The 26720-nt window shown below is 50.0% G+C and overlaps 1 protein-coding gene and 1 pseudogene across 1 annotated transcript in view; one reads left to right on the forward strand and one right to left on the reverse strand.

Annotated features, from left to right (window-relative positions):
* LOC136570728 (uncharacterized) overlaps positions 1 to 26720 on the reverse strand; it is a 2607743-nt pseudogene that overhangs the window by 1965528 nt on the left and 615495 nt on the right.
* The window catches only part of LOC136570729 (uncharacterized), a 2347277-nt gene that overhangs the window by 1853283 nt on the left and 467274 nt on the right, over positions 1 to 26720 (forward strand). The window contains 1 exon segment of the mRNA XM_066571173.1: positions 19701 to 20380. Coding sequence (XP_066427270.1) covers positions 19701 to 20380 — 680 coding nt within the window.

Here is a 26720-nt window from a genome sequence, read left to right on the forward strand (position 1 = left end):
AGATCAAATAGGTAATCAGTATATTTATGACTATGTGATTATGGTAGGGAAGCAATTTGACAAGAATGCTGCGGTGGTGATTGACCACCAACCTAAACAACCTAACTGTAAGTTACATCCTTTTAATCCCGGTGATTGAGTGTATGTTAAGAATCTTTTAGGAAAACCCCTACAAAAAAAGTGGGAGGAACCTTTCCAAGTGCTGCTGACCACTTTCACCGCGGTTCGAATTAAGGAGCGACCTACGTGGATCCATTACTCACGGGTCAAGAAAGCACCGGGGAGTAAACAAGAGGAGTAGACACCGTGACCCGGATTCCACTCCAGACCCCTACTAACCTGATCATCAGACCCTTGGGGTTCCATATGAATGCCAGCCAAGTTCTCTTTGGATCCCAGCTAAATGGATAAGACCTGCCTTGGATGTGGAGCCTTCTGAATCAGCTAACCCCTCGGGATCACGAGAGAATCCAGCACAAACTGACATTAACCTTACCGAAACTTTTATTTCCCACAGCAGAATTTAATGCTGAAGCTAGAGCTGCACTAGACAGCGCACCGCTATCGTGGACAACGTGGATTGAAACATACAGTCATCAGGGGCCAGACCCACAGGAACCCGTCTACGACCAACCGTGTTACTGCTGTGGTAAAAAGAATTGTGTTGGACAGATTGGTTTTCTTTGTGGCGGGTGTGATAGGAAATTTTGGAATGTGCAAAGCAATTTAGAAGATCTTCAATGTTATGAATATATTTCCAAAGAAATAAGAGATGATGATCCTTATTTAGCTTTAGAAAAGTTTGCTAATAAGTCTATTTTAGATGCCAGAGAATTATATGAGGCCCCTGAACAAGTGGTATTAGGGTGGTGTTTTTGGAAAGCGCAACGCTAGTTTTAAAAGTGTTTAAAGCTTAGTCGCTCTAAAATATTAACAGCCCGATGTCATGCATCTGTTTCAAAACATTCTCTTACAATTGAACAAATAAGACCATTTAAGAAACAGAGAGATCTGGACTCAGAATTAGAAAAGGTTATTACACAAGTTAACCAAATTTATTTTAGGCAATATAGACGTCAGAATCCAGCACCACCCACACTAAGGAAATACAAATAGTAAGAAGATCAATGGGGGAAACCATACTTATGATAGTTATTTTTCTAACATCCATACAATTCGGGCAGAATGTAGTTTTTCCTCGAAACTCTGCCCCAATAGACCCATGGTCCAATGCACACCAGTGTATTCACCCGGAGTCAGGGATGAAGGGGCCCTATTTCGAGGTTTATGCCTTACGTAACAATCAGCCATACCCAAAAGAAGAATAGGATAAGCGGACATACCTAGTGGCACAGAAGGGAGATCAAATCCAAATTGGGTGCCGGGAACTTGACCCAGTAGAAAGAAAAACAAGGCGGCTGATATTAACAATCCAACCCTTGATGCCAACTTTTGAACATAATCTGATTACCTTTAGTCCAGTGAAAATGGGCAAGCCCACCGTTTGGATCCAGCAAAAGGGCCCAATTTCATGTCTGTGGAGTGACTTCAGGGAAGACCCACCTGGATCACAACCCCGAAACTCGGTAATTTATAGAGAAGATTCACTTGGAGAACTACATCCTCAAAATATAACCTTTGACCCTCACCCTCTCCTCTTTCCTGTGGGAAAGATCGTAGCATCTAGCGGTCCCGAGGAAGGAAAAGCACAGTGTGAGATGGCATTTAGATTAGATCAGTCGATGACGTTTGCATGTGAAAGAGAGTCGAAAACGCTGGAACAGGGTACTAGTTTCCCCAGACGTGTTACCAGATACGAAGTGGCATCACCGGAAGACGTGATCTCCTTATATCCAAATTTAGACTTGCCCCAAGAAATTACTCCACCAATTGAATGTAGAAAGGTGCATAACTTAACCTTTATCGGGCCCCAGGTAGTAAGGAGGTCAGATGAACTGAAACTGCTGCTAGACCCCACGTACTCTCTGAAAAAGGTGCAGATGAATATTCAGACTAACATTACCCATCTGCAAAAAGACTGTCAACCGTTCATACAACAAAGCCTTAAAGGATGGGAGGCATGGCTAGCTACTAGGTCTTATCACAGGCGGGCGCAAAGGGATATAAGTGGATGGGTCGGCACTGGATTTAGAATACTGAATACCATAGATCAAGAAGTATTGGTTAACAAATTGAATACTGTCACCACCAACTTAGGAAAACTTAAAGTGCCCCTGAGTTCATCCATGCTTACATTGGCAGAAACACAATCACTAGTAGTTAGGTTACTAACCCTGGTAGCAAATCACACTGCTGAAGATTTTGCTAGAATTGCCGGCTATACAGGAGACATTAGCAAGGAAATTGCGCTTGCTATCCAATGCACACAAACACAACAGTGGGTACAGTCAGTGGCAGCAGGGATAATAAGAGAAGAAACGTCAGGAACGCTGTCCCAGGAAATAAGAAAAACGATACTAAAGGATAGTCGTACTACACAATTTGAAAGGGACCATCAAGCCTGGTGGCAATTAGTAAACTTTACTTATGTACCACAGCATGAGCACATTGAAGCCTATGTTCTTACCATCAGTGCTGCAGAGGAAAGGGCGATTTTCCCTATCCTTACCTTAGGGACCATACATTAGAATGTCCTTGTTAGGCCAGTAGATCATAATGTTTGGGCGAGTTATGATGACGCCAAAAATAAGTGGCAGTCTGTTAGTACAGAAGCATGTATTCCTAGGGGGCAACTAAGATACATATGTGAAAATGCTATAGTAGATACAGAAGATTTATGCTTAGATGCTGAAAATAGTGTATGCACTTTTGAAATGCTTCCACACAATAGAGTACGGTCGCAGGTTTATTATGTAGGGAATGGATGCGCCTGCGTCAGAACAGCTTGCAGTAACGTAACTGTAGATAGTTGCCAAGAAGAAACTAACAATACTAACTTTTGTGTATGTAACTTTACCAAGATTATAAGTTGTGATTTTAACTATACCGCTCCTGTAACCACCCAGCAGCTAATTAATGCAGACTACGACCTGTATCATGAGTTGCCAAAATTACAGATAGGTATGGATGTCGAGGTTCTTAAGGCGATGCTCGTGCATCCAGAAGTAAGAAGACTGGCGCAAAAAGTAAACCAAACAGTTAAGCGCATGGTCCTACAGGTGGAACACAACTCAGAAAGAATAAAAAACATCCTGACTGAAATAGAACAAGTAGGCCAACATCACTGGTGGGACGTTTTCACAGGATTTTCCCCAACAGCAACACAGGTCTTTCATTACCTGGTACACCCGATACTAATTTTAACTATAGCAATGCTTATACTGACTTTTATGAACCTATGCTTGTGGTGAAGGCTGAAATCCTTGATGAGTAAGATCCAAATGATTTGGGCGATGGTGCGGGCGTATCAACGCCCCGAAGGATTAGAACTTGACGAAAGAATTCGTAAGTTATAAGAAAAGGAGGGAAATGAAGCCCCTAAAACAGTTACTTTCAAGAAATGATGGGTTAAAGCATAGAATATAAAGCGGTTACGGGAAATATTCAATGTTAGAAAATCACATAGAGCAATAAATTAGGTAAGGTGTAGAACACAATGACAGGGAAAAGATAAGGACAGACAGTGATAAGTTCAGTGCATTTCAGAGCCAAGAAGAACTGCTGGGTAAGGCACGTTTAGGGCCAACATGTCAAATTGACCCTGAGACCCCTGCCAAGGCCTGGAGGCTAAGCCAACTACACCGGGAATTGACCAAATTTGGGGAGAGGTTCAAAAGTTTAAAGAGGAAGACTCCTCGAAGCTGATGAAGGCCGACCGGAACGACCCCTGAGAAGATCCTCAAAAGAGAAGTCCCCGCCCACGCTCCGCCTACACCACTCCCCATATGTATATGCATGAATATGATGTAATCCCAAACCTAAAATTGTATAAAAAGGTACGCTTTTGCTGTAAAGATTCAGAAATCCCATTTTAGGATTTCTCCGACGTCGTAATAAAATACCTCCTGCTTATTTGACTGAGTCTCTTAAGCAGTAATTTCTCGCCTTTTGGGGCAAAAATCGACATCATGCGGTGGATGGAATGGCACCACCTCTTCTGTCTCCTGTGCTGGGGCAGCTCCAGGGCCTTCTTCTTCCTCCTCCTCCTCCTCCACCCAGGCCAGCTTGGGCACTCTCGGGGGTCTCTGCTCCATGGCTGTGCCTGGAGCTCCTTGCAGGAGAGATGCCTTGGGAAAGCTCCGGGGCACCAAGTCCCACGCTCTGCCCTTGAGGGCAGCTGCAGAATAGAAGCCTCAGGAAGGCCACGGGTCAGCGAGTCCTGAGCTCTGGCCTCGAGCTCAGCTGCAGGAACAGCGCCGCAGAGAAGCTCCGGGTCAGACGGGAGCGAGTGCGCTGTGCGGGGGCTCCTCACGGCACCGCTCTGTCCCCTTGTGCCCCGTTGCGTGTTGCCAGCAGCCGGGCAAGCTTCTATTTCCCACGTGTCACAAAGGGGCCTTGGACACCGGCTTCTGTTCCATGGCACGGTGACCGTGCTGCAGCGTGCCACCCAGGGCCCTTGCACACACTGCCTTCTGCCCCGGGGCCGCCCCCAGCCCAGCCAAAGTGGCCCAGCTTGGAAGGAATCCCTGGCCCCAGGTGTCTGAGACAGCCCGCACAGGATCTTTAGCAAGGGCTCAGAGCATCAGCAAACGCTGCCCGGCTCTGCGGGCTCAGTCCTATCCCCATATCTTTCCCCGAGAGCATTTGAATTTCTAAATGAGAATCATTTGAAGGGAGGGGTTTGACATTTTCCATTTCAGAGAAGGCTTCTGCCTTCCTTAGCAGACACCTCTCTTTTCAAACCAAGACAATTGTTTATCATCTTGCAGATCCGCACTTGCTGGGCAGCCCCGTTTTACACCCAGTTCCTGGAGAACCATTGCCAGCAACTGGGAAAATCCTAGCTGCTCCATCCACCCAGAGATGAGGTCTCCAAATTTGCCCCGAAAGTGGCTCCAGCTTTTAGAGGCCAAAAAGAGCAAGTCCCAGTGACTTGATGATAGTTTTAGCCCAGAAAGCCCTGCAGCTGATGGCACACTTGACAATCAGCAGGGGACACAGCTAGGCCAAAGCCCAGAGCTCTGCCGCGAGCCTTTCTCCTCAAATACCCTTCAAACAAACCTCCATGCAAGTCAGTTGGGAAAGTTTCTTCAAATGATCCATTTCTGGCACAGAACTACACAGGGTTCTGTGAAAGATTCTAAAGCAGCTGCTCTGGAGTCCAAGAGCCAGCACTAAGAGTCCTTGTCATCTATTTGTAGCTAAATCGCACTTTGGGCGATTTGAAGGAGTTTGGAAGGAGCTAGAGAGCGGACCTCTGAGTTTTTCAGATGATGCCATTGCTTTTTCTTCTCTTCTACATAGACAGGAAGGGTGAGTTTGGCTCACATCTGCACCGCATGGCTCACAGGGCTGCAAGACTTGTAGTTACAAGAGCTTTGAAGGATTTCTTGGTCAAGAAGACATGACCAACAAGGATATTTATGTTTTGGAGCCAATCCTTCAGTATTTCGTCTTACGGACTCATGCTCTCGGGGTCTCTGGCTGGTCAGAGTGAGCCCGAGATAAGTTCCAAAGTCTCTTTTCCCAGCCCGGCGCTCGAAGAAGGAGTCAGAGCTCTTCATTTCTGGCTCTCAAGGTTGTTTCTTGTATCTTATCTATAAAATTCTTTCTCCTGCCCCAGGGCAGCGTTATCTTTTAATCCTAAAAACTACCTGTACAATATTTACAATGACTTTCCAATACCTATCACCTAGACTGTGAGCTTCTACTCTAAACCAATCTAAAAGTGCCACCATCACAGCAGAAGATGGAGGCCAAGGAGAAGAAGAAGAAAAAGAAGGAGAAAGGCTGGACAAGCCCAGATTCCTCCATCTTGCCCCCTGAAGCCCCATTCTAGAAACCCCAACAATCTATTTTTTTTCACCCTGGGATAAATTCACTATCATTCTACTGAAACTTTGGCAGCTTGTCATTCTTCATACGAGGTTGGTAATTGATTTTTCCAAGGGCTAAATCAAAGGCACAGGGGTCTTGGGCTCTGTGCCGGGGTCTCTGAATGCCCTGGGCAGTGGCTCAAGTCCTCCAGGGCAGCCAGAGGAATTTCCTGTGTTCCCACATCATGCCACAGTGTTAGCTGTAAGCTTCCTTAGCCAATCGTGTTATGACACACAAACCTCCAGCACTGCATCCTAAACTTCTTGTTTACCATTGGAACTACTTTGATATTTTCTAGATCTTGAATTCTAAAACACTAAACTTTCCTCCACTTCAACTTTCCTCCCCGTGTGTGGTGGTTTGACAGGAAATATGTTTTCTGGGATGCTGTGGTTAGGCCACTGGATGTTCTGATTTTAATTTTGGCACCTAATGTGGCCACCTGGGCATTGGAAACACCTCTGAGAACACAGGGATTAAAAGCAGAGCACTCGCGGGGGAAGTTCTCTTGGGTTTCCGGCAGGAAAGAGTTCGGGTCTCTGCCCCGGCCCAGCTGCTGGCTGGGCGGGCGGAGGGGAAAAGCCATGTGGCCGGGAGAGGTAGGCCTGACCCCGGGGCTGGAAGGGTGGAAGAGAGAGAGAGAGAGAGACCGGGAGCCATCGGGCAGCCCCCCGGGACACAGAGAGAGAGAGAGAGAGCCGGTGCCTGGGACTGTGACCTTGAACCTTGATAAACATGGGCCTGTGCCGGCAGCACGGCTGGGACGGAGAAGAAGGGGGGGTGCAGCCGGCCGCTTGTAGGAGCTTTTAACCCCTTTTCGGGCAATGAAAACTTTACAGAACATTGACCTTTCCTAGAAGATAGAGTGGAAGATGAGGAAGGAAATGGGCAAGTGTGAGAGAGGTCTGGGCAAGTGAGAGATGTTGGAAGAATAGAGAAGAATCTTAGTGGGAAGAGATGATGGAGTGGCTTTTGCTGGACTCTTTTTGTACAGCCATGGACAGAACCATGTTCCTTGTGACACAGAGACTGCATCCAGGGGGAGGCAATGCCTCAGGACTAAGAGGGTTCAGTGTTGGTGCCCCTCGGCCCCAGGGGGTGAAATATGGGGGGGACGGGTGTCCCAAAGGAGAGACTGTGCCCTTTTTGTAGTGGGACAAAGCATCCTTAAAATTCGACCCTAGAAGCAGCTCTGGTCCATGTTCAGTGGTGAGAGCACTGGACATGAAAGGAAGACGTCACCATTGGCACAAGAAGGACTCCTTCTCCTCTTGATGAATGAGGATGGAGTATTCTGAAGGGTGGTGCCAGACTGAGAGTTGATGATTTGGGGGATGTATTGTATTGGGAATTTGGTGGGGAGGAGGAGGAGATGTATTTGTGAAGTTTTCATTTTCCTTGTGTGTTTCTTTTATTTTGTTGTTTTTTTCCTTTCCCTCGTAGTTTAGTTAATAATTTATTTTTTTTTCCCAAGTGGGAGCCTGCTGTGCTTATTCCTGGTCCCATCTCACAGCAGAAACCAGGGAGAGGGTATTCTCATGGGGGCACTGGCATTGTGCCATTGTCAAACCATGACACAGTGTAGGGGGTTGTGCTGCTTAAGGGGGAGCCAGGGGCTGCCTCAGCAGTTCCTACTCTCATCTGGTCATTTGGGTTGGCCTTGACATCCCAAGTATGGCTTTGTCAGCCTGAGACGCAGAAGAGGGGTTTCATTCTTCACTTCCATGTATCCACAAGCCCTGGTTTTGACAATAATTCAGAAATTTGGGGAAGAACAGACAAATGAATTAAACAGTGTGGCCAAGCAGATGCAGAGACAAGGAGATGAGCAGCAGGGTGCTGGAAAGGAGCCCCGCTCTGAGGCTGATCCACTCCTCTGTGCCCCTCGGCAAGGCGGGGAAGGGGCTGTAAAGCCCCGTTTGAGCTGAGAGCACGAAGCAACTGCAGTTCTCCCCATCTTCCGAGGGCAGAGAGAAGCGAGCACGGCGCGGAATTGCAAAGCACAGCCCTGCAGCCCCGCGCTGCCCTCTCGCTCTTTCTCCATGCGCGCAGCCCAGCGGTGGCCACAGGGCAGGGTGACCCCGCCGCCCGCGGCCGCCCGCACCCGGCACGGGCGGCGATCTCCAGCCCCCCGCAGCATCTGGGGCTCAGGCTGCCTCTTGCCGGGCACCTCATCGCTCTCCATCCATGGTGCTGGTCCGGGATGAGCCTGCGGCCGCCCAGAGCAGCATCTGCCCGCGGCAGGAGCAGCGCTGCCGGCCCCGGGCTGCGAGCGGGCGGCCCCGGCCGATGCTTCCCGAGCGGCTGCAGGCGCTTGTCGTGAGAAAGGAATGTTCTTCCTGTCCCGCCCCATCCCCTTTCCGAGCCCTGCGTTTCCCAGCCGGCCGGATGATTCCCTTCCCAATATATTCTTCCCTTCAGCTGTATGTCACTATTTCAGGGGTTTCTCCAGCCTGTAGTAACATAGTCAGTCTTTATGCTGGCTTAGGGGAAACATTTCCCTGCAAGACTCAGAGCTTGAGCTCATCTCCTTGCCCCAGTGAGGGATTCACCTGCAAAGTGCACGCAGACGCCTCTGTGACTTTTTTGGATGCAGCTCTTGGAAGAGGCTGCCCAGAGAAGCTGTGGCTGCCCCGGATCCCTGGGAGTGTCCAAGGCCAGGCTGGAAGGAGCTTGGAGCAATAGGATAGTGGAAGGCGGTGGAATGAATGATCTTTAGTGTCCCTTCCCACCCAAACCATTCTGGGATTCTGTGATTTGTCTCTGCTTAGGCATGTCCATGTGCACACCTGAGACTTGGGCTTTCATGCCACCCTTTCCCACTGGAGTGGCAGGAAATGGGCTGGCTTGGTGGTCTTTTGAGTGCTGCTGAAATCCAGACACAGCAGCCCTCACCCTGAAGAAAGGCAAGGCTGTTCCATTTTCTTGGTACTGCTGCCAGATTTTGGAGCCTCATTCTCTGCAGCCAGAAGAAGAAACACTTCACCCACTGAGTGGCCAGCACGGAGGGAAGGAGAGCAGCTGTGTGCTGGTGCCTGTCCTCTGCAAGGGGACACACTGTCACCCTGCCCCAGTCCTTGTGAGCCAGTCCCTGGAGAGCTGCTCTGGCCATTGCCACAAGCTCCTGGAGCTTGGTCCAAGGTTTGTTGCAGTGCAATGGATGGCTAGACGATGGCTTAATAAACTGAAGACCTAAGAAGAATTAAAAAAAAAAAAATAGGAAATAAAGAAGAAACAAGAAGCATAAGAAGGGTTTAGGCCAGAGAAGTGATCTTTCCAAAGCTGGGCAAGGAAAGCTTCTTGATTCTGCAGGATCTTAGACTTGTGGATGATAAATGCATTTTTGTTTGGTTCAATTCTGACTTTTGCTTTCAGCATGTGATGATTTTTAACCAAAAATATGCCAGAAACTGAGCTGCACTTTTGCTATCCTGCACAGGCTCCCCCCAGATCCTCTCTACAGCATCACTCTGAGCTCTCAGTAGTGCTGTTTTAGGCATAGAAACATTTGGTGTGTGCAGGTGCTGACAAAAACAGTGGGGAAGTCACAGGCTAGGCTCCAACAACTTGAAAGCTCTGTTTTACAGTGATCACAGTGACCTTCCATGGGAGAGAGAGAGGAGGTTTGAACCTCTTCAAAACATCCACTCCAACTGCAGTTTCCCAAAGAGGAAGATCTTCCCTGGGAGCCTCACACAGGGTGAAACACTCTCACTGCAGCTGAGGGCAGAGGTTGTGTTTAAACAGGAGGGTGAGGAGCAGGCTCACTCAGCCATCCCCTGTGCATGAAAAGCAGCTCCAGAGCTTCTGGTCTGATTTTTCAGCAGCTCACAGGGCCATGGAGTTGCTGGATGTGTTTTTGTGACCCCCCTCACCCAGAGCATGAGCCCTCTGCTCATTTGGCAGAGAGAGCAAGTGACCAAGGCATCTGGTGGATCTTCAGGGTGAGCTTTGAGAGCAAAGCCCTTGGACACACACACACACACAAAGGTGGTGCCTGCCAGCAAAAACCTTGGATTTTTTTCAGTATGGGAAGATACATCTCAGGATTGGCTCATTCCCACAACCTCAGCACAAACTCAGAGCAACACAGGGGAGTACTCTGAAAAGAATGGGCTTTGCATTTTGGACACCTCTCCAAGCCCATGTGAAGGATTCCCTGGGGAATGTACTCCTGGCTCCATCCATACTGACTGCACAGTCACTCCTGGCATTGCCACAGCTTGCTTTGTCCAAGTGTGGGTGGCTGTGGCTTTTGTGTCCCAAAGGGGACAGTCCTCCACTTCAGAGCTGTGTTTTCTTCACTGAGCGGATTATTTGCTTCACTCCTGAGGTGAAAACCAGCGTGCATAGAAAACAGGCAAAATTGGTTTGGGGAATAAAATCAGGGAATGATGGGGTGGAAAAATGGCAAAAATAGGCAGAAAACTGGCCTGGCAGTATCAATGTAATTCTTAGGGCTAAGAAGCAGCAGGTGACAAACAGGTGCAGCTTTTCTGGGATAAAAGGATCCGTGCCACTTCAAATAGCATAAAAAACTTGCCTGTGGCTGGGTCTCCATGGGCTGTGCCTCTCTCCCTTGAAGCCATCCATGTGGGAGTGTGACAGCACCAAGGGCAGTCCCAGGTGTCCCTGTGCCTCGTGTCACTGTCCTTGGCGGGCCAGCTGTCCCCTTTGTGGCCTGGCATGTGGCACGGGGGGCTCAGAGCCCGGCAGGGCCGCGCAGCCGCAGCAGCAGGGCTCCCACCGCCCCGTCCCGGAACGCTTTGTCCTTGGCTGCCGCTCTCGGTGCGCGGACAAAGACCTACGAGCCAACAGGAATCATCCTTTGGAGTCTGCAATGACAGCATGGAGAAACACTGATGGGATCATTTAATAAAATCCACACTGTTTCCTTGGGGAAGCTGAATAAACAGCGCTATCAGGAGCTGCCTCAGCCAGCCCTTGAAGGCCAGCAGTGCGTGCTGCTGGGATCGTGCTCCTTGCACGCGGAGGGAGGCAGGGAGCTGGATCGAAGGGCTCATTAATCAAACGGGAGTTTGCCTCTGCTTTGGCCCACATGGAAGCCGGGATGCTGCACAAACACACCCTTCCCTTTGGCCATGAGCTGGCCACCTCCTCAGGCCAGCTGCAGGTGAGGGATGCACAGAGGAATGTGTGACGCCTCTTGTTTGCATTCCCCCTCACATCCAGGGAGGAGCCCGGCTCCCTCTGCGGCTGGTCCTGGCTGAGAATCCCCCTTGCTGCTCTTTCTGTGGAGAGCAGCTCAGTTAATCCGTGCCAGCTTCTTCTCCTCCTGCCCACTGTTGTCTGGGGACTGCCAACCCCCCGTCCCTGCTTGACACGTTTGGAGTGAGGCTGGGTGTGGACGTGTTCATGGAATCACAGAATCCCCAAATGGTTCAGATTGGAAAGGATCTTAAAGCTCATCCAGTCCCACCCCCTGCCACAGGACACCTTCCAGCATCCCAGATTGCTCCAAGCCCATCCAGCCTGGCATGGAACATTTCCAGGGATGGGGCAGCCACAACATCCACACCCACAAATATTAATGAATGCTGGACTTGAGCCAGCACCTAAATCCATTCCTCCTTTGTTAATCTGATCCTAAACTGCATTATGATCCAGGGGAATCAAGGAGTTCTCAATGCCTACCCTTGTATCTCTGTTCTTGGAGTCATGTCACTGAGAATTTCAGTGTTTGCTTAAGAACTTTTCTCAGATAAGGTGTGAAGCCTGAGATCACTTTCAAGACTCAAACTTTTGCTCTCAAGAAAATTAGCTTTTAAAAAATGCAGTGGTTTGAGCCAGTGTCACAGTTTCAGGGAGTTTCAGGTGAGGAGTCCACAGCCCCATCAGTGCCAAGCCTTCCCTTCTAAGAACATCTTCCCCCCCTTTTCCTCCTTTCCCACCTTAAAGAAGAAGCTGAGGAAGCTGGAGCCAGTGCTGCTGTTGCCATCACTGCTTCTGGGATTTCCTTGGCAAGTGTGGCTTTTCTCCCATTTCTGTCCCTGCTGACTTCATCCTTTCAGCCCCTCTCCTACTTCTGGAGGTCTTGGTGGGCTCCATCCTCCAAAACCTCAACTGGCCTTTTAGGAAATCTAACATTTCTTCCTGTGAGTCCTCCGTTGAAAGCTTGTGGCCATTGCACCTTTCAGCAAGGCCAAAAACCTCAATTTATATCACTTCAACTTATTTCTGACTCCCACAATTAGTTAATCTTGCATTGATGACTGCCCATTCTGAATCATGGGTCTGGTGCTGGGACATTCAGTGCATTCAGACTAAGGGGTCTCCTGACTTTCCTTAGTCTTTGGGTTTGGACTCTGTCCTGGTGCAGTTTTCATCAGATTTGGGCCAGAGGGTGCTGGACACTGGAACAGACTCTCCAGGGAATGGTCACAGCCCCTGTGAATTCAAGGAATGTTTGGACAAGGCTCTCAGACCTGTGGTGGGATGTCCTGCGCAGGGCCATGAGTCAGACTCATGATCCCTGTGAGTCCCTTCCAGCTCAGGATATTCTTGGATTTGTTGGAGTCAGTCATGGATATGGACAAGACACCTCAGGGTGGATCCCTTTCTCTGCTCTCTGGTATTCTGCTCTTTCCTGGCAATCTCCAAGAAAATTGCTCTGCACTAATCTTTTTTTATCAATTGCAGCAGCTTGCTGGGTTTTCTTCTAAATCTTCCAGATGTCTTTGATCAGCCATGCAAAACACTTTTCATTTTCTCCTGAACTTTGCTTTTCTCTTGAATAAAAAGTGCAGCCAGGCTTGCTTGAGAGGTTTTCTTGAGACAGTACCACTTTCCTTTCTATCTTATGGACCGTGTTTTGCCTTTTAATTTCACCAACGTGACACCTTGGTTGGACAGGGCCAGGTGATTTCCTCATTTGGATCCAGTGGGGCTGGGATTTCCAGCCCTAAACTCCTTGGACTCTGGCACCAAAAATCGATCATAACATCACACAGCAGCTTCTCCCTTTTAAACTTTCTCTGAAATAACCAAAACAGCTCTTAAAATTCCTTTCGCTTACAGCTTACGCTGTGGCATGAGTGTCTCATGTCTCGCGACCCCTCCCGAGACCCCTCTTAGGACCCATCCGCACCCCCCAGGTCCCCCCAGAGTGCCCCAGGACCCCTCCCCAGACCCCCCAAACCCCCGGACCCCTCCCCAAAGCCCCCCCAGACCCACCCGGACCCTCCCCCGCCCCCCCCCCGATCCCCTCTCAGGCCCCTCCCGCTCCTGTCCCGAGCCCGGGGGGTCCCGGTGGCGGCGGGGAAGGGGGCGCCGCTTCCGGCTCGCCTCTGATTGGCTGGGACGGCGTGCGGGAGGCGGGCCTTGCTGAGGGGATCCGCGCCGTGATTGGTTAGTTCAGGGACGTGCAGCGCGCTGATTGGTTGGTTCGGGGCGGGGCGCGCAGCTATTGCTGGGAGCCCGCACACGCGGTGGAGGCGCGAGATTCTGAGAGAGAGCGGACCTGAGGTGGGGCCGGGGGCAAACTGGGGGGGTTTGGGGCGGGTCTGAGGGGAAATTGGGGATTTCTGGGGGCATCGACGGGAAACACGAGGGTGTGCGGTGGCTTTGGGGGGAATGAGGGGGTCTGAGGGGGCTTTGGTGGGTCTGAGGGGGCTTTAGGGAGCTTTGGGGGGAGCTGGAGAGCGTCTGGAGCGTTCTCAGGTGGGTTTAGGGGGAACTGAGAGGAATTGGGAGAGTCTGAGGGGATTTTGGGGGATTGCGAGAGGATCTGGGCCGTTCTGAGGTGGGTCTGGGGAATTTCGAGGAGTCTGAGGCGATTTCATGAGGTTTGGGGGGATTGAGGCGTCTGAGGGGGATTTGGGGCAGTTTGATGGATTTGGGGGCGTCTCAGGTGGGTCTGGGGTGAATTTTGGGGAGAACTGGGGGGGTTTGAGGGTCCTGGGGAGGTTTTGGGGTCCTGGGGAGTGTTTGGGGGTCCAGAGAGGTTCTGGGCCAACACTGGGGGAGCTCTGCGGGGTTTGGGGTTCCTGGAGGGGTCCTGGGGGAGATTTGGGGGTCCCGGGGGGTCCCAGGCCCACCCTGAACCGGGCTCTGGGGGTTTCGGGGGGAGGGGGCACTGCAGGTGTTCCCCCCCCCCCCCGGTTTTTGGGGGGTCTCCCATGGTGCCCCCTCCCCAAAAAGCTCCCAGGGCCCCCTGAAGTGGCTCCTGTTCCACCGGCCGGTGCCCCCTGATCCAGGACGGCCCCACTGAGTCTGGGGGGGTTTGTGGGGATTTTGGGGTTTTGAGAGGGTTTTTGTGGATTTCGGGGTGGCTTTTTTGGGCTTTGGGGGATTTTGTTTGGAGTTTGGGGGGAAGTATTGGGGTTTTTGGGAAGAATTATTGGGTTTTGTGATGGTTATGTGATTTTGGGGGGTTTTGTTGATTTGGGGGATTTTGGATTTTTGGTGTTTTGTTGGGGTTGTTGGGGCTTTTGGGGGGAGATTTATTGAAAATTTAGTGAGGTTTTTAAAATTTTGGTGAGTTCCACAGGGATGTTTGGAGATTCCCTAGGGTTTTTGAGGGTTTTCTTGTAATTTTTGGGGATTTGTGCGGTTTTAGTGGAATTTTAGGGGGCTTTGGGGCATTCCCTGGGTGTGGGGAAGGGCTGAGAGGCACCAAAATCTCCTTAAAAGCCACAAAAGTCCCAATAAAACCCACAAAATCCTTTGAAATCTCTCAAAATCCCATTAAAACACTCTAGAATCCCAATAAAAGCCCACAAAATCCTTTGGAATCCCAATAACCCCAAAAATCCCGATTAAACTCCACCAATCCCCCAAAGATGTCCCCAAAACCAGAAAAAGTCCCACAAAATCTCCCCCAAGATCCAAAGAAATCCTGGCAACACCCAAACCCCCCCAAATCCCACCAAAAATCCCAAAAACCCCAAATCCCCAATTAATCCCTCTGAATACCACCACAATTCCAATAAAATGCCCCAAAATCTCCTAAAAATCCCAATAAAACCCCAGGAATTTCTGAGAATCCCAAAAAATCCCAACAAAATCCCAGTGAAACCCCCAAAATTCAAAAAGAGCCACAAGAAATTGCAATAAACCCCCAACCACCCCCAGAGAAACTCCCCCTCAAAATGCCAAGAAAATCCCCCAAAATCCAAACCCCCAAAATCCACAAAACCAGCCACTCCCAGTCAATCCCAGTGTGATTCCAGTTGCTCTCAATGAGATCCCAGTGTAACCCAGCATGGACTCAGCTGCTCTCACTGGGATCCCAGTGTGATCCCAGTTGCTCCCAGCATAATTCCAGATGTTCCCAGTTCCTCCCATGATGATCCCAGTAGTCCCAAGAATAGTCCCAGTCCCTCCCAGCAGGGTCCCAGTCGTGCCCAGTTGCCTCCAGGGTAGATTCAGTTTCCCCCAGCATCGTCCCAGTTGCTCCCAGCATGATCCCAGCTGTTCCCAGTGTGGTTCCAGTGCCCCCAGGATGGTTACAGACACTCCCAGTATGTTTCAGTTACCTCAGAATGATCCCAGTCTTTCCCAGTTCCTCCCAGTTTCCTCTAGCATCATCCCAGTTTCCATCTGTTGCTCAAAGGGTGGCCCCAGTTGCTCCCAGTATGATCCCAGTTGCCCCAGTTGTAGTCTCAGTCCTCTCAGCATGGTTCCAGAACCTTCCAGCTGATCCCAGTTGCTCCCAGAGTGTCACATTTTCCTCCCAACATGGGCCCAGTAGCTCCCAGTAAGCCCCAGTCGGGTTCCATTCACGCCCAGTATAATCCCAGTATGAGTGTAGCCACTCCCAGTATGATCCCAGTCCCTTGCAGTCTAATCCCAGTTGCTCCCAGTCACTCCCAGTCTGATGCCAGTGCCCCCAGTGTGATCCCAGTTGCTCCCAGCATGGGCCCAGCTGTTCCCAGTGTGCTTCCATCACTCCCCAATGGTTACAGACACTCCCAGGATGGTCCCAGTTGAACCCAGTTGCCCCTGCTCTAGTCCCAGTCCCTCCCCAGATGATCCCAGTCCCTCCCAGCATGGTCCCACTCGCTCCCAGTTTCCCCCAGTGTGGTCCCAGTTCTCCCCAGCATGGTCCCAGTTGTTCCCAGTGTGGTTCCAGTCCCCCCAGTATGGTTCCAGACACTCCCAGTATATCCCAGTTGCCCCCAGCATGTCTGCAGTCATTTCCAGGCACTGCCAGTGGCCCCAGTAAGGTGTCAGTTCTCCCAGTATGATCCCCCAGTCATGCCCAGTAGACCCCAGTTGCCCCCAGCATGCATCCAGTCTTTCCCAGTTCCTCCAGTTTGCTTGCAGCATCATCCCAGTTTCCCTCAGTTGCTCCCAGTAGCCCAAAGTGTGATCCCAGTCGCTCCCTTTCAACCCCAATATGATCCCAGTAAGCTCCAGTTTGATCCCAGTCACATGCCAGCCCTCCCAGTGTGGTCCCAGTATAATCCCAGTTGCTTCCAAACTCTCCCAGTATGGTCCCAGCTGCCTCCAGCGTGGTTCCAGTTGCTCCCTAGATCAGCCCAGTCAGTCCCAGTATGATGCCATTTGCTGCCAGCGTGCTCCCAGTTGCTCCCAGTCAGGCCCAGTATGGGGGATGATGTGCGGGGTGTGCTCCCAGTCCCTCTCAGATCCTCCCAGTATTAGTCCAGTCCCTCCCAGTATGATCCAAATAGGAGCCCAGTGTGCTCCCAGTCCCTACCAGTATGAACCAGTTGTGCTCCACATGGTTCCAGTTGCTCTCTTTCATCCTCACTTTTGTTCCAGTCACTCCCAGTATGTCCCAGTGTAGCCCAGTTCCCTCCAGCATCTTTCCAGTTCCTTCCAGTATGATCCCATTTGCTCCCAAGCACTCCCAGTCAGCCTCAGTGTAGTGGCACTCACTGCCAGAATGATCCCAGTCAGCTCCAGCATGATCCCAGTTCATCCCAGTATAAGCCCAGCAGTTTCCAATCACCCCCAACGTGCAGCCAGTCACTCCCAGTTGCTCCTGGCATGATCCCAGTTGTTCACAGCTGTTCCCAGTCACCCTCAGCATAATCCCAGTCACTCCGAGTATATCCCATTTGCCCATAACATGGTGTTAACTGCCCCCCGCAGGCTCCTACTCGCTCCCAGTATGATCTCAGTATGATCCCAGCATGATCCCAGTATCCATCAGTGCAATCACAGTCTGCCCCGGTATGGCAGTATAATCCCAGTATGATATCAGTACAAACCCAGTACAGTCCCAGTCACTCCCAGTATGATCCCAGTATAATCTTAGTATGATGTCAGTACAAAGCCAGTACAGCCCCAGTCGCTCCCAGTACGATCCCAGTGCAGCCCAGTCCCTGGCAGTGCTGCCACTGCTGGGATCCCCCAGGCCTGTGTGCGTTCCCCCCTGGCGGATGTGCCGAGAGGAGCCCCAAGGGCTGGCAGTGGCCAGGCAGGGTCCCCAGCAAGGCCCAGTTTGGATGTGCAGCCCCCAGTTTGCCCAGTTTGCCTCTCCTTTGGCCCGGGCCGGGTTCCCCCGCCCGCAGCGGCTGGGAGCAGCCGAGAGCCCCGCGCTGCCCATGCCGACCTGTCCCGGCTCCATCGCCGCTGCTGCCGCGGGCTGCGAGGGCTGCGGGAACGGGCACCGAGGGTGTGGCTGCTGCTGGGGGAGGAGGAGGAGGGAGGGAAGGGCAGGGATGGAGGGGGAGGAGGAGGCGGGGTAAGGGGGGAGGAGGAGGAGAAGGAATGGAAGGGGCGGGATGGAAGAGGAGCAGGAGGTGGGGATAAGACAGAGGAGGAGGGGGGATGGAAGAGGAGGAGCGGGAGGAGAAAGAGCAGGGAAGGAGGCGGGGTTAGGGGGGAGGAGGAGAGGGAGGTGGAGATAGGACAGAGGAGGAGCGGGAGGAAGAGGAGGGACAAAGGCGGATCAAGGCTGAGCTGAGGGAGCCACGCGGTCTCGAGCCCTGCCTGAATTCGCAGCCCCCACCTGTGGCATCATCGCCCCCCCCCATGGCGCAGGTGAGCGGGGAGGGGGAGCCCGGCCCGGATATCCCGGGGGGTCCCTGGGTTGGGTTTTTGGGGGGATGTTTGGAGAATGAAGAAGTCCAAGGCTGAGCGGAAAAGGCCCCTCGGGGGGACATCGGGGGGTGGCGGTGGCGGCTGCCGGCAGAGGCAGCCTGGAGGAGCAGAGCCCTGTGTCCCCCAGGAGGCCAAAGTGGGGAGCCCAGAGAGGGGGGAGCGCCGCCATTGGCGGGAGCCTCAAGAGCCTGGAGAGGGGCAGGGGGGACTCCTTGGAGCTGCTCCAGCCCAGAGCAGAGAATGAGGGGCGAAGGGAGCCTGGGAGCCCAAACAGCCCCGGCATCCCGAAATGGGGAGAGCCAAGAGAGGGGAGCTTTTGGCATTGCTGGCACTGCCAGCAGCCTGGGCAGGGGGGGCACCCAGGAGAAGGGGGAACCCCAATCCAAGCGTGACCCCAGCAGCTGGGACAGGGGGGAACCCCTGAACACCAGAGGGGAGGGACCAGGGACGGGGACCCCCTGGGAGGCTTCTCCAGGGCTGAATCTTGGTGTTTGGGAGGTTTTTCTGGAGCCCACATGGCCGGACTAGAGATGTACCTGGGCAGAGAGACCTTCAAACTCAACGTGTGTTGGCATAGATGGAACAGGAAAGCCTTATAAATATTATTGTCTGGCTTTTCATTCCAATCTTGCTTATAGTTACTATATTCTCAAAAGCTTTTGAGAATATAGAAACTATAAGCAAGATTGGAATGAAAGCAAGCTTTTAGATACCTTAGTTACTGAACAAAAGGAAAACAATGGTGTGGCCCGACTGAAGGTAATCCTCTTCTGATGAAACAATTCCCTCTGCTTGCTGACAGGTCCAAGGGTCAGAGCAGACCCTACTAGCTCAGCTGAAGGGGTCCAAAGAGGAGTTTTTAGGGTTTAAAATGTAACACAGTATGGTGATGTAATGATTCTTACAGGCTGTATGTAAATGCTAAAGGATTTGTATCTTGTACTGGACTGGTTAGTGACAAATAGAATATTCAACACAGAAGAAGATTTATTGTATTGTAACGGGAACCTTACACTCTTACACTCTTCCCCTCTTACTCTCTCTCCCTCTCATCCTCTCTGCTCCTCTCTTCTCTCAGGCCTGCTCCAAGCTGTGGCTGGCAGCTCCAAGCAGGGCCCTGCACCCAGGCCCTTTGCAATAAACCACAAGTTCCACGACCTGGCTGCAGAGATCTCTCGTCTCCGTCCATCCTGACCGTGCTACACCCGACGCTCCTACAAACGCGCTCATCCCTTGTTTTCCCCAAACCAGGATTGCCCATTGCCAACCCTGAGAGGCTGCGAGGAAGAGGAAGATGCCTCGGGACACTGAGGCAGGTAAGGAGGAAGTCAGTGCCCCTTTCCCCTCTGTGCTGCTCCATCTCCCAGCCCAGCACGGCCCCCGGCTGCAGCACAGCCCTGGGGGGATCTCGTTGCCCTTGCCTGTGGCACGGAGGCAAATCCCATGCTGTCCTTGTCCTTCCTCGCCCAGAGCAGGAGCTGAGCATGGAGAGCAGGGAGGACAAATGCCCGCGGCAGAACCTGGTGGCAGAGGCCGTTTTGAGCGGCTCCACGGCGCAGGAAGCCAACGGGGAGGAAAAGCCCCAGAGATGCCGCACGAGGAGGGGCTGCAAACGCAGATGGCGGGGATGTGAGGGGGAAAGAGCCAGCCTGGACCGGGAAGGCGGCCAGAGATGGAGCCAGAGCTCGGAGCTGGTGCTCCATGAGCAGCTCCATGATGGGGAGAAGCCCCACACATGCGTGGAGTGTGGGAAGAGCTTCAGGTGGAACTCCAACCTGATCAGGCACCAGAGGATCCACACTGGGGAACGGCCCTACGAGTGTGGGCAGTGTGGGAAGAGCTTCAGCTGCAGCTCCAGCCTGATCAGCCACCAGAGGATCCACACTGGGGAGAGGCCTTACGAGTGTTCTGAGTGTGCGAAGAGCTTTCAGACCAGCTCCAGTCTCTTCCGGCACTATCAGAGTCACACAGAGGAGAGGCCCTTCCAATGCCCCGACTGTGGGAAGGGATTCAAGTACAACTCTGACCTCGTCACCCACCGGCGCATCCACACTGGGGAGAGGCCCTACGAGTGTGATAAATGCAGGAAGAGGTTTCAGACCAGCTCCCATCTCCTCCGGCACTATCGGATTCACACAGATGAGAGGCCCTTCCAATGCCCCGAGTGTGGGAAGGGATTCAGGCAGAACTCCACCCTCGTCAGGCACCGGCGCATCCACACTGGGGAGAGGCCCTACGAGTGTCCCCAGTGTGGGAAGAGCTTCTCACAGAGCTCTACCTTGACCCAACACCAACGGAGGCACCGGTAAGGGAAGCCCTGCGAGTGCCCCGAGTGCAGGAAGAGCTTCGTGCGCTGCTGCAGCTCCATCCCCCACTGGAGGAGGCACTTTGGGCACAGCCCTGGTCACTCACATTCCCTGTGATCCATGTTGGGAACACTCCTGGCTGCTTCTCCTTTGGTTTGGCCTGAATTTTTTTCTCTTCTCCATCTCTCTCTACTCCAAAAGCCAAGAGGGATGGATCTGTCACCTCAAAACCACTCGAATTCCACTGAAAATAACTGAATTTTAACCCTAAAAGGCTCAATCCTACCTCAAATTCCTTGTTCCCTCTTCAAAAAAAACTCAATCCCATGCCAAACTCTCCATTCCACAGCCACCAGGGTGAGATGGGGTTAGAAGGGGATTGGGAGAAGTGGGATCTCAATTTGGAGCAATGGGATGGGGATTGTGTGGGGCTGGGTGTGTGGGATGTATTTGATAGCAAATAAAACTTTCAGAGTTACTGATTTCTGTCCCATTTATTTTCAGTCAATTCTGTTTGCAGAGTGCCACCTTCTCAGCTGATTCAATTCCTATAAAAATCCCATTTTTTAAATCATCTAACCCAAACAGTCCAAAAACCAATATTGAAATAAAACCACCCACACACAATTAATCTTTTGAAAATAATTTTAATTTTTCAAGAGTACTTAAGGATGTTATTAAAGTTTAATTGTTTGGTTAAAATGTCTGAGAAATTATAGTGGTGTTTGGTTTTGTGTTTAGTGTATTTGTAATATGAATTGTTTAACTAAGATGTGTAAGATTGCATGTTAGTTTCTTTAGATATTTTTAATCTGAAGTACATTAGTCATCGAGTTCTTGGAACGAAAACTAGTTTGAGGGAAAGTTTGCTGTGCATGAGGGTCTATGAATATGCACCAGGCTGATGTAAGGGGAAAGGTATTTCAGGGGATCCCCGAAGGTAACAGGGTGCTCCTGGCTGAGCGCCAAGATGCACCCGGCTGTAATAACCTTTGCTCCATGGTCTTGGTCTCCCATTAAACTTTAATAAATGTCCTTTATTAAACTGTTTACATTTTCACAGGAGAGTGAATGTGTTTTTCACAGGCAGCTTCACAGAAACTGGAACACGTGGGGGTTCCCAGGAGTGGGCACCGCTGATCCAGGGCATGGAGGCGCTGCCTGCAATCGTCCATAACCGCCCATAAGGAGCCTCCAGGGCTTTACCCTCCATGAGCTGCAGCAGCCGTGTCGGGAAAGGTGACAAGAGCCCGTGGAATGGTGCTTGTTGCAGGCAGATTGGCCACTTGCAGCTCTTCAAAACTCCCTTCCCTGAAAAATAAAAAAAATTCAACCATTCAAAAATGTGAAAAATGCGTTTACTCTCCTGTGAAAATCTAAAAAGTTTTATAAAGAACAATGTGAAACCAGGACCATGGAGCAAAGGTTATTACGGCCGGGTGCATCTTGGCACTCAGCCAGGAGCACCCTGTTACCTTCAGGGATCCCCTGAAATACCTTTCCCCTTACATCAGCCTGGTGCATATTCATAGAGCCTCATGCACAGCAACTGGGACGGGTTTAACACTTTACTGGGTATATTAGCGTTCAGAAACACATAATCACCAGAATGATTATATGCAGGTGCTTTTATTGAAGAGCTCTGGGTGTCAGGGGTACCAACCCAAATCTGACTCCGACATGGGTTCAGGATGAACATGTTTTTATATTCTATCCTTATATAACTTTCATGTTAATGATTAAACTTATATTGTTCTATTGTATACATAGATTTCAGCCAAGCATGGGCTCCTCGTGGCCCCCCTCAAACTTCTAACATAGTTTCTCATGATTCTTCTTATGATTAAACAATAATTATATTTAATTACTAAACAATCATCACATCTAACAATTATATCATTTATCATGTTCTGCTTACACAGGTGCAATTTCACATGATCTGGCAAGCACAAAGCCTAACATTTTCAGTCTATTTTTGACATTTTTCCAGGGCCCCACTATCATTCTCCCCCCTTTGAAAGCATTTTCACTTCACTATAGGTGTAAATGTTTTCACTTGATACAGTCCTTTATTTCTCAATTTATTCTTGACGTTCTTCAAGTCCATGGTTGATGTAAACGTTGTCGTGGATGCTGTCACGAACTGGAGAACCAGAAGATGGTGGGCGTGGATCTCGTGTCAGAGCCTTTATTATCTTCTGGTTCCAGGATGTTTTCTTCTGTATCTCTCCTTTTAAGATGCTGTGAACTAACCAAATTGCTAAGAATACTATTAGTAAGATTATCACACTCTCAATGACAGATTTAATCCATGAACTCACATTCCACCCTAACCCTTTAAAGATTTTGCCTAGCCAGGTCGTAGTCAAATCCTTTTGCTCTTCTTGTGCTTCGTGCTCTATTTGTTTCAACTGATTGATGTCATATTCTACATCTGCAGTTACATTTGGGATGTGAACGCAGCAATGACCAACCCGTCCCTTTAAAAATCCACCTACTCCATGCTCTTTCAGGAGTAACAAATCTAAGGCTAATCGATTTTGTAAAGTCATTTTTGTGGTGGCTTGTAATTGTACGTTTAATTCTTGAAATCCTTCCCGGGTGACTCTTGCCAGTCTATCTACCTGACCTGTAAGTTTGTACAGCATCTTCTACTCTGATAGTTTGCTGTAGGACCAAGCAAAGACTCTAGGGCCCACCCAAATTTCACTCCACCAGAGGGTTCTTGCCAAGTGTCATCTGGATTTTCATATTCTAGAACATCTCGTCTTGCTCTTATCTGTACAAGTTCATGTTTTCCGTTAAATGGGGACTTTTTCCAAATTGGACATGAGGTTGGGAGGCCTAAAGTAATTTCCTTTACTTTCCCATCTACAGGCAGATTGGAAAGTCCAGGTGCCATCGCTTGCTGCCCATACAAATTGTCCTGGACCTCGGACTGTACTCCTGGTACATCCTACAACTGCTTTATAATTCACTCTGCCTTGTTTATGTTTGATCCCTCTGCAAGCACAGCCAGTTTGTAGGGCTATTGCCAGGGGTGGCATCTGCTTTATCTCTGCATCATCAGAAGTGCAGTCATAAGTTTTATTACATGCCCACCAACTTACTTTGTCTGCCCTCGTTCTGCTGCTGGTGGCAGTGTTTGTTACTGCTGGATCTGTTTCATTCTCGGAGCCTTCCCACTTAATGCACCAAGGGGTGTTTGCCATACATTGGAATCTTTGAAGGATACTCACAGACCACACACTGTCCCAAGGCTCTGTCTGATCTTCCTGATCCTTGGCCTCACACTTCCATACCAGAGTGGTTTCTGTAACATTTTCTATAATCTTTTTAAAGTGTGGCAAATAGCATTGCCATTGTGTGATGCCTCCTGATTCTCCCATAGGGGTTCCTAGTGTGCCATCACTTAGAATACAGTCTTTCTGGCCCATGGGTCTCATCCATGTTCCTATTTTCTCCCAAGTTTCCTTGACTACTTGCCTCGACTCAGGTACCTGTTTGCATGCAATTGTTTTGTTGTTTTGTATTTCAGGTAGTTTTGATGTTATGATTCCCCAATTTACTGGGTCTCCTGCTGCCTTTGGTATTGGCAGACAGGCAGTTATTCTACAGGTGTTTTGCATTTGGCAAAGTCTTTGACTAATCCAATCATTACATTCTCAGCCCAAACTGCATTAGAAACCTTTATCACCTGTGTTTCTGCTTGTACCTCTCTCTTCATTCTAGAATGAAGAGTGGTTAGTTGATCATTTTGCATTCCACATCCCAAAGACATTAATGACCATAACATTGGCACAATTACTGATAGCATTCTCAAAGTAATTAAACACATCTTATCTGCAGCCTTGTTGGTTCCAGAGTTAACATAGTCCGTGATCCAGGATGGATTTTCTTCACTCGGGTGTAGTGAATCCAGGGCTCCATGCCGGCTACTTTGGCTGCTGTAAAGGTGGTCAGCAGTACCTGGTGGGGCCCACTCCACTTTTCTTTCAGCGGTTCTTCGTTCCAGTTCTTGATGTACACCTCGTATCCTGGATGTATGTTATGAACTGGGTTCTCGAGAGTCAGCGGTCTATTCCACACGAGGATGCTCCGGAGCCGAGCTAAAGTTTTCCCGAGAGACAGAACATAATTATACACTTCCTGCTTTCCTGTGACGTGCACATTAGGCTTAGGCTCAGGAGATTCATATGGTTTCCCATGCAGTATCTCATAAGGACTGACTGACATCCCACTCCTAGGCTTTATCTGAATCCTCAACAGTGCTATTGGCAAAGCCTGGGGCCACTGCAATTTGGCTTCTTGGCATATTTTACTGATTTGCCTCTTTAGTGTCTGATTCATCCTCTCTACCTGTCCACTTGACTGGGGTCTCCACAGCAATCTACTTACCTCTCTTACTACTGTAGCTATGAAATGGGGCCCCCTATCTGATGATACCCTAGGGGTACCCCGAACCTGGGAATAATCTCCTGTAGTAACCACTTTACTGTTTCCTTTGCTTGGTTGGTGCGACAGGGAAGGGCTTCTGGCCACCCAGAGAATGTGTCAACCCCCACTAACAGGTATTTGTATCCTCGAGTTCTTGGCAAGTCTACAAAATCTGCCTGCCCATAGTCTCCTGGCTCTATTCCTATCCGAATTCTTCCTAGCTGTGCCTGTCGTCTAGGCACTGGGTTGTTTTTCAAGCAGATATCACACTTTGACATTACTGATTTTGCCATTGTTAACATCCGTACCAAAATTAAACTCTGCTTTAGCAATTTTACCAATGCCTCTGCTCTCCAGTGACATTCGTTATGTTTAATTTGTAGAACTTCTCTCATTATCAAGGGGGTACCACTATCTGTCCTTGTGCAGTCACATACCATCCCTCTGAATTCTTTTGTGCCTTTAGCAAACGTGCCAGTCTCTCATCTTCTACTGAATATTTTGGTTCTGGAGGCAAATTGAATTGGGATACATTAAGCTTTAAAGGTATCAGTGCCATTGTTGTTTGCACCTCTCGAGCAACCTGTCGGGCTGCCCAGTCTGCCTTTCGATTTCCCTCACAGAGTTTGGAGTTTCCTGATTGCTGTGCTTTACAGTGTATGATTGCCACTTGTTCAGGTTTTTGTACTGCTTTTATCAATTGCAGGACTGCATCCTGATGTTTAATGTGCATACCCTGAGAAGGACAATAGTCCTCTTTCTTTCCATAGTGCTCCGTGTACATGCACCACTCCAAAAGCATATTTTGAGTCAATCCAGATATTTACCTTTTTCCCTTCACTTAATTCTAGTGCCCTGGTTAAAGCAACCAGTTCTGCCTTCTGGGCAGATGTATTTGGTGGTAATGCCTTTGCCTCCACTGCTGTACTGACTGTTGTTACCGCATACCCAGCGTATCTGGTTCCGTTTTCCACGAAGCTGCTCCCATCTGTAAACAGCTCCCACTCTGGCTGCTCTAGTGGGACGTCTTTCAGGTCTTCTCTTGCTGAGTAGGTGTACTCTATTACCTCCACACAGTCATGCTCTAATGGGCCTTCTTCAGTTGTGGTACCTAGGAACAAAGCTGGATTCAAAAGGTTGGTTGTTTTTAATGTGACATCACCCTGCTCAGTCAGGACTACCTGGAATTTCATCATCCTGCTTGGGGATAGCCAATGCCCCCCTTCTGCTCTAAGACAGTGGTTACCATGTGTGGTACATTGACATCTATGTGCCTTCCCATAGTGAGCTTCCTGGCTTCTTGTATCAGCATCACAGGGGCTGCGACTGCCCGCAGACATGGAGGCCACCCGGCACTTATGCTGTCAAGTTGTTTGGAAAAGTAGCCCACCGGACTTTTCCAGCTTCCCAGACCTTGGGTCAGGACTCCTAGTGCTAGGCGCAGCCTTTCACGGACAAACAGCTGAAAATCTTTAGACAGATCAGGTAACCCTAATGCTGGAGCAGTTGTCAGTGCTTCCTTTAATTTTAGGAAGGCTTCTTTCTGTGGCTTGTCCCAGGTGAATGGCTGCATCTTCTGAGCTTCACACAGGGGTTTCGCAATCAGTCCATAGTCCATGATCCACAGGCGACACCATCCTGCCATCCCCAGGAAGACTCGCAGCTCATGTAGATTCTGGGGCTCTGGAATAGCACAAATAGCTTGGATATGGTTAGTGCCTAGTTTTCGTTGCCCTTGTGAAATTTCACATCCCAGGTAGATCACAGTCTGTTGGGCAATTTGTGCCTTTCCTCTGGGTACTTTATAACCTCCCATTCCCAGTGAATTTAAAATATCAATGGTTACCTTTATACAGGTTGCTTTTCTTCTGTAGCTATCAGTATATCATCAACATACTGCAACAACAGGTATTGGTCTCTTGGTACTTGCCCACTCTCGGTCCAAAT

This window comes from Molothrus aeneus, unplaced genomic scaffold (genome assembly GCF_037042795.1).
Source record: "Molothrus aeneus isolate 106 unplaced genomic scaffold, BPBGC_Maene_1.0 scaffold_36, whole genome shotgun sequence".
Lineage (NCBI taxonomy): Eukaryota > Metazoa > Chordata > Aves > Passeriformes > Icteridae > Molothrus > Molothrus aeneus.